Source organism: Theobroma cacao, chromosome 7, assembly GCF_053813885.1.
Source record: "Theobroma cacao isolate CCN51 chromosome 7, ASM5381388v1, whole genome shotgun sequence".
NCBI lineage: Eukaryota > Viridiplantae > Streptophyta > Magnoliopsida > Malvales > Malvaceae > Theobroma > Theobroma cacao.
Window position 1 is genome coordinate 10,681,729 of NC_142645.1, and position 8,295 is coordinate 10,690,023.

General features: G+C 33.5%; 1 protein-coding gene across 5 annotated transcripts; it reads left to right on the forward strand.

Annotated features, from left to right (window-relative positions):
- Positions 1-728: 728 nt before the first annotated feature.
- On the forward strand, positions 729-8,288 carry LOC18594536 (Nucleotide/sugar transporter family protein). Of its 5 annotated transcripts, none has more exons than XM_018125199.2 (8): positions 729-877; positions 1,262-1,398; positions 2,299-2,406; positions 2,517-2,551; positions 4,532-4,644; positions 6,197-6,458; positions 6,573-6,841; positions 7,531-8,288. In XM_018125199.2, exons 2-8 carry the CDS (start codon positions 1,294-1,296, stop codon positions 7,653-7,655), a joined length of 1,017 nt encoding a protein of 338 aa, XP_017980688.2. In that variant the 5' UTR covers positions 729-877; positions 1,262-1,293; the 3' UTR covers positions 7,656-8,288. The 5 variants fall into 5 exon arrangements, 3 of the variants coding, with proteins under 3 accessions (XP_017980688.2, XP_088664633.1, XP_088664632.1); XM_088808507.1 differs by lacking the exon at positions 729-877 and adding an exon at positions 6,925-6,982 and having other exon boundaries at positions 1,161-1,398; XR_016027582.1 differs by lacking the exon at positions 729-877 and having other exon boundaries at positions 1,164-1,398; positions 7,531-7,981; positions 8,076-8,288.
- Positions 8,289-8,295: the final 7 nt, after the last annotated feature.

Below are 8,295 nucleotides of genomic sequence, written 5' to 3' on the forward strand. Positions count from 1 at the left end.
ACTCAATTTCTTTATTTGTATTTCTTTTTCTTTTCTATGCTTGAAAAAAAAAAGTAAAGGCGTTTACTTTTATTTGTTGGAATGTTTTCAATTTGACTCCTTTTTATTAATTAAAAAATTAAATAAGAAAATAATTAAAAAAAAGTCATGATTTTGTAGAAAAAATTAATATTGAAGTATATATAACACAATCCATATTATTAAGAGAGAAAATACGTTTTAGATTTATAAATAAGGATTTTTTTTTTCACTTGGTACACGTCATTGAGTAAAAAATATGAGTGTGATGTAAAACCTACTCAATTCTTTATTGATGTGGATCCATGAGAGATATTAAGATTAAAGTAGGTTCGAATCAAAATGAGTCTTTTTTTTTTTATGATGAAAGAGGCAATATAATGAGTTTATAAATGAAAACTTTTTCTCCACTTGATAGATATGTTTTTTGGATTGAAAATATGATTTTGTGATATAGAGATGCAATTTAAAAAGCTTTTTGACCAAAAATCAGTAAAATAGTTTTAAAGGCCCAATTCAATTGTTTAGAGTTTCGAATAAAAAAAATAACCTAACATTCATAAATTTTAATCATAATTTTACGTGAATCTATTAATTTTTAAAATAAACAATCAATTCAATACATTTAAATGATGTTAATAGATAAACGTGAAATATTTAAAATATTTTTTTTCATTCTTTTTTCAAAAAATCTCTATACCCTACTTCTCGCAAACCAACCATCCCCGATCGGATCTCATCAGAGAACGCTAGATTGCACTCCTTTAATGTTCCCAATGCAATGCAATTTGGTTGGTATTTCTTGACCAGATTTGATTGTGAGGTGGCTGATTGCGGTGTGATTGATGGATGATGAGAGGTAAGATAGAGATTTTTTTGAACGAGAGTGAACAAATTTAAAAAAATAAAAAATTATAATTTATATAATTTGATATTTTTTAAATTTAATGAAAGATAAAATTATTTAAAAAATATTATCATAAAAATATTAACAATTGACTGATCGTTAAATTTACATGTTTAATAAAATATATTTTTTTGGAGTGAATTTTATATTTCAAAAATTAATAAAACCGTATAGAATTATTGTGAGCCGTCTAAATTTATGATTATATCGGGGTGTTACGGTATTTTAGTTTTAAAAAAAAAAAAGCATAGAAATTAAGAAGCAACCTGTTTTTGAGTTCCAACTTGCATAGAATATCCTAGTCTCCTTTTCCTTTTCAACTTTTATTATTAACAGAGTGAAAGAACAGCAAAGGAAAAAGCACAGCAATGGCGGATCCAGTTAAGAATAAAATGTTGAAAGAAGAAATCATTACCTACGCTTACCTTATCCTCTACATCGCTCTCTCGAGCGGTCAAATCTTCTTCAACAAGGTCAGTTTTCGTCTTCACTTCTGGATCTCTCGTTTTTTATTAACTTCATAGAGATTGAAAAGCTTAATTTTTAAGCCTCACATTGTTGAGATGTTTATATGTTCAATAAATTGGAAATAAATTGCATTTAATTTGTTATGTTTAGCTTAATTGTGAATGTCAGTTTCTCTTTTCTTAGAAATTAAGCTCGTATTTTGATGTAAAAATTAGCCTTTTTGAGGTTATGTTTCATATATAATGAGAGATATGGATATTGAATGCGTGTAGGTGATTTTATAAAATTGCGTCCGAAACAAATCATGTCTTACTTCTATTTAATTCACATGCCTTCCACAAATTGAAATGCATATTCTGAAGGCATTCTAGCATAGAAATCATATGTTTTAAGGCTATCGTGTAATACTTCATTTTGATGATTTTGTGGCAAGGGGATTCCTAATAGTCTTCTTGACTGCAGTCTTTTATACTTCATTGAATGTAGTTGTGGCATAACTCTATGCACACGGTTTGCAGTATGCTGACAACTAATTAGAACCTCATGCAAGAAAATTCTGTTATCCTTTGTTACATGTGCCTGAAAAATGGTGCCATTTCAGTTCAATGAGCTTAAATTGTGGTTATAACTATGTTTACTGCTTCTGCATACTCTTTTGCCACAAAGTTTTGCAACGTCAGAGTTTAGATCATGTTGTTAATGTCAAATACAATGTTTTCTCTATAAGTTCAAACATTTTGTATATTGTTAACTTGAACAAATACTTAATAAATTTTCATTGTTACTTGTTATTTTTCTGCCATAGAATGGCTGTTTGATATGGTAAAGTATGAGAAACTCTTATAAGTTTTTGATTCATAAGGCTGAAGGTTTTTTGTTTTGTTCCCTTTCTATGGAAACTGCAGTGGGTTTTGTCATCTAAGGAAATTAACTTTCCTTACCCCCTTGGATTGACTCTGCTTCACATGGCCTTCTCCTCTGTACTATGTTTTTTACTCACTAAAGTCTTTAAGGTATCCACAGCACTATATATTTATGGTAGGCTGGCATTTAAGCAATGAATTTTTTCATTTATTTATTATGAAAATTTTGTTTGTCCTTTCTCTATTTTTTTCCTTCTCAGATTATGAAAGTTGAGGAGGGAATGACCATGGAAATGTAAGTTCTGAACAAACCCCTTATATATGATGTTTGAATTTGTAGATTTGTTCTTTATATTATTTGTGGCTTATTCTTTTACTGGCTGATTCATTACTATCTTTAATGGTGACTGAATATGAACAACCTTTGTGATCTTAGCTGAAATTTGATATGTCAACGAGGTGATCCCAACAGGTTTTATTGTTAAGAGGAAAAAAGAAAGTTTTTTGATGATACAAATATCCAAAACTTTGCCTTGTGTTAGTTTAAACTTTATCATTTTAAATTTAAAAATTTTTCCAACTTGATCTTGATTGAAAATGGATTATATTTTGAATTGTTTGGTTCAGATGTGCTTTTTTTTGTTTGAAATCCTTTGACTAACAAAAGATTCCATAGTTGCTTGCTATTACTTATATGAAGCCTCGTAAGTTGTTAGTTGGACGTCAGGGGTGTGTTGAAGGCATCATCCTGGCATAACAATGTATCCAAATTCTTAGTTTTTGATATTAACAATGCATTTTAAAGTATAATGCATAAGATTCTTGAGGCATGGGAAAGGAAAAACAAAGCTAATAGAGAGTGAAACAGGGGAAAAGGAAAGAAAGTGAAATAGGCGAATAGGAAAGAAAGTGAAATAGGGAAAAAGAACCTTTTAAAAAAAGAAAAAGATATAGGGCGCAAGGAAAAAACTAAAGAGAGAAAGAGAGAAATTAGAGGAAATGGGAAGAAACAGATTAGATAGAGAGGGAAAAAGAGGTGATGTGGAATAAGAATAATAAAAAGAGATGGGCTGAATGTTTTTTTTTTTTGGTATGTAGATAGACTGAATGTAAACTGAAAAAATATAGGCATTTATAGATGACTTCCTAAAAGCAATCGATTTATGGTAACTTAGATAACCAAAAATATAATAAAACTGGAAATTGCAATAAAAACTGTAATTATACCATGTTATCATAATGAACTCCTAAATCATTCAATCTCTTTTGGTCATCCTCTCTCGCATCAAAGATTCTTAACAAGTTGTTGATAGTGGTCTTGCTAGCCATTCCTTTTTGGAGTAGCGAAGAATATCTATATTATGGTGCTCAAATAAGAACTTGCAAAGGGATAGTTCTTTTGCTGTTGGTGATTAGGATAGGAGAAGCCCTCCCACGTGACAAACCTTCCCCTTTCCCCAATTTGTCTTGTGCTTCCACTCTTTATAATAATTGCATACTGTTGCTGGTCCTTTGCTTCTTGGCTGTGTAGTGATTGGTGGTGACTCTTTAAACACTTTAGTTGATAGGACTTGTATTTTAGAAAAAAAAAAAAGTTTTTTTTTAATGTAGTTTGGTCCCTTCTTGTTCCAGTAGCATCAACTCTAGAAAATAGACCAACACTTACGATAAGTTTTAAAATTTACAGAAAGATGACATAAAGAAAATGCTTGACTTAATTGATTTTTATGTTTGCTGATTCATTGAGTTCATGTTTCCTGCTCTGGTACTCCCCCAAATCTAAATTTTTAGTACTCATCCTATTTGGTTCATGCCAATATCTTTTTTCTCTGTAAAAATTTACTAACACAAAACACTTGTTACGATTTGATTTTACAGTTAATGGGGATAATTAAGCTCAAAATATTAGTATGATATTCTAGTAAAGTTTAAATTAGAAACTTAAGGTTCAAATACAAGCATAGAACCCAATTCAAGTAGGATTCATTTAGAACAACTATTATATGAAATTGAGCAAGATGGAAGCAGATTTGTGTAGTCGAGAAAGATGAAAATTTTCTCATGATAAACTGAAAATGCAGCTCATGTCATCTCTTTGGTCATAACATGTCTCCCTAAGCTGTCTGATATAAATCCTTTGTTGTACATCTTGTCTTTAATTGAGATTTTTTCATAATAGCAATACGTCCTTGCTGCTATTTAATTATTTCTTGCTTATTCTTATTTTTATTTTATATTTATTTACCCTTAATTTGATGGAGTTATACATGCTCAGATACACGACATCTGTTATCCCAATTGGTGCCATGTTTGCAATGACTCTTTGGCTGGGAAACACTGCCTACCTTTATATATCTGTCGCATTTGCACAAATGCTGAAGGCAATTAGTAAGTTCTCAAAATTCATTGGGCAAATTACACGTAAACCCATTTGCTTTTTGTGATTCATTTTAATTGCATGTGCTTTAAAAACTTATACTTAACCCCATGCTTTTTTCTGTTTGACTAATGGGGTTATGCTGTTAAAAGATGTCATGTATTGTGACATTTTCATCTGATATATCTTTTGAAGCAAAAGAGCAATCCTTGCTTCAGTTTGTTATGCCTTTTTCTTGATTTCTGAAGATTCTAATAATCACAATATGGAACCTTTGAAAACCAAAACATGGAAGGAGCAAAATGCTAAAGTAGATAACCCAATCCCTTGATTGGCATCAATTTATAATAACAGTGAGCCCCTCCCTCACTTTTTCCAGGAGGCAAACGGACTGAAAATAGAATTATAAAAGGTATGGAAGAGAATTAGAAAATAAAGATAGCTTATCGATTAAAACCCTTCTTTTGTGTACCAACTAAACTGAAGAAAACAATAAACCAAAGGGCTTGAAAGCTCATTTTCTCTCAAACCAATTGAGAAAACAGCAAGAGAAAAAAATGTCTGCAAAGTACCTAGCAAGCAATGACAATTTGCTGTATCCTCCCTGATCACGTCGATCAGTAGAACAGTCAGCCCTCTTTCCTCCTCATCATGCCCCTTGGTGCCCATATTGATACCCTCTCAACAGAAAAGAAAAATTCCACCATGGAAGCTGTCAGAAAGATTAAGAAAAAGGCAATGAAAGAAAATATCAACTGAACAAATTAATTTCAAGGTTGACTTGCACATAATTCATAACTCACATTTCTCATGACCCACAATAAGGAGTCAAAACTTGTATGTGACTTAAATGTCACACCACCCACATCATTGAAGGAGCATTTTGGCCAAATGTGAAGCCATTGAGTTGGTGGACAAGTTGGTGGAGCAGCCATGAAACTTGATCAAAACGACCAAATCCATGTCCAAGTGCATGTTTACAGATGTGCCTAATGCTGATTCATGGGGTTTTGCACATCAGAACTTGTCCATGTTTCCCAATCTGTGATGATATCTGCTTTGTTCTCCATTGATCCCAGCTTCTCTGTACTTACCAAATGAGTGGTTGAAATGCTAGATCAAACATGTATATGGCTGTGCACTCATGACACATACATATCATTGATAAGGTTGTTTTTGCAACTTTATTCAAGAAGGTAATGGTGTGACTTGTTGATAAGTCAAATAGTGAGAACCGCATGGGGCTAAGTAAAACTTTATAGCATGTTAGATGAAGTTAATTCTGCCCAAACCATAAGGGATTAACTATAATTGACTCCTTGTTGGGTTTTTCTACCCTTTTCAGGTGGATAAGTAATGCCTGTAGAAAATTAGTTTGGTCTCTCCAGCTGTAAAATGGTTTTTGATTTTGCTCAGATGTTAGGTTGGTGATTAAATCCTAGGTAATTCAAACACAGTTAATTAGGGTCAAGAATATGCCAATAAAAACTTTTTTTTCTTATATTACTCATTATTTAGATGGTGAATGGTTATATCACTACTTTCCTTGAATGAGTTTTGCAGTGCCAGTGGCTGTATTCATACTTGGAGTAGCAGCAGGGCTGGAGGTAATGAGCTGCAGAATGCTTTTGATAATGTCAGTGATAAGTTTTGGTGTTCTAGTTGCTTCTTATGGAGAAATAAATATTAGCTGGATTGGAGTTGTTTACCAAATGGGTGGTGTTGTTGGAGAAGCTTTAAGACTTATATTCATGGAGATCTTGGTCAAGCGAAAGGGTCTTAAATTAAACCCCATATCTCTCATGTATTATGTTAGCCCTTGCAGGTATGTATTACATCATTCTTCTGATATAGCCAGTATCTTCGAGACAACATTTCACTGTCCTCCCTGTACATAAAATTGATGCCAGTTGGGATTGAATGTTTGTGTTCTCTGCAGTGCTCTTTGTCTGTTTATTCCTTGGATCTTCCTGGAGAAACCAAAGATGGAAGCCCATGGGACATGGAACTTTCAGCCTGTTGTGCTAACACTCAACTCTCTCTGCACATTTGCACTCAACTTATCAGTTTTCCTAGTGATCTCACACACTAGTGCTCTAACCATTCGTGTTGCTGGAGTTGTCAAGGATTGGGTGGTTGTTTTAGTATCTGCACTTCTTTTCGCAGATACAAAGTTGACAGGCATAAATTTATTTGGTTATGGGATTGGTAAGCATCTAAACATACATTCTCTTTTATATCTCCATCTCTTTTAATGTGCATTTATCTATTATCTCATTTTGAGGACATAGCCAAGGGCTGACAATCCATGTACATTCTGGAGGGCAAGGATGTAGCACAATCATTCAGGTTATTCTCAAAAATTGACCTTAGCAGCTGATAGTTTAGGTAGAAATGAATTATAGAAATCTGAATTGTTTGATAGGAACAATTGTTCCTTCAGGCATGATGGAGCGTATCCATGGTTTTGCTGGACTGGCCATGAGTATTTATGCTTTAGAGATGCCAAAACACTGCATCACTTGTCTTGTTCTTCAGTAGTTTATGCCAAAGTATTGCTGGACTTGTTTGGGAGTATTTACGCCTTACATTATGCCAAAGCCCTGCGCCAGCAGTTTACCTTGTTTTTAGGGGTATTAGATGCTATTTGCTATTTAGTGTCAGTTCGTTCTTAAAATTTATTGTAAAGGTTAGAATGGCTTAGAATGAGCGGCCTTGGATTGGTCCTAGGCTTCGGTAAATTTGCATGTAGTGGTGGTTCTTCTGCTTTATTATCATGAGAAATGTGGAGTAGTTTCTAGAGGTCATTGTGGCATTGCGAAGGAGCCATCTAAACTGGACATCAATTCTTCTCTATTTCTCTTTGACGAATTTACTTTAATTTTTCTTTTTTGTAGCCATTGCTGGGGTGGCTGCATATAATAATTACAAGTTGAAGAGAGAAGCTTCTCGCCGTATCTCTGATGAGTCCCAAGATGCCCAGGCCATACCGATGTCTGCATCATCAACTCCAAATAGATAGTGATGCGTACAAGACTAATCTGCCAAGATGATCTTGAAGTATGTAATTGCATTCGACAGAGCTATTCGGAGCTGCCAGTTAATCTCGTTGGTCTTCTCTTTATTTCGGGCTGTTCATAACACAGTGCAGGAAAACGTCATGTCCAGACCTTTTGATGACAGATTTGCTGTAGCCTTAACTTGTGCTATTGATTCTGCAGCAGAATATTGGGGGTAATTTTTTTGTGCCGCTATCGAGCTGCACCCATTGTTAAATCGGAGAAAGTGACCTGTTGAGATCTAAGGTAAAGAAGAAAAACTGTAAAGAAATTCTTGGAACTCTTTAAGGTATAGTGATATAATTATTTTTTTTTTTGCTTTTGCTATGTCTTAAATGTTATACAAGTTGACAGTTGAAATGCACAAGGCTTTCTTGTTACAGATTCTGCAGGGTTAAACTCTCAGCTTATTTTGGGATATGTTTTCAGTCGGGAACTTTAAGTTCTTGAATCCTTATCAGCAAATTTTTCTGGCAGGCCTGGTAGGAATTGTAGATCTTTGGGATGCAGCGAATTTGCATGTAATGGACATCTTAGGTTAAACGTATGACCATTTGACCCATTGATTATTCAAAGAGTTAGATTCGATTTCTTCATCTTTTA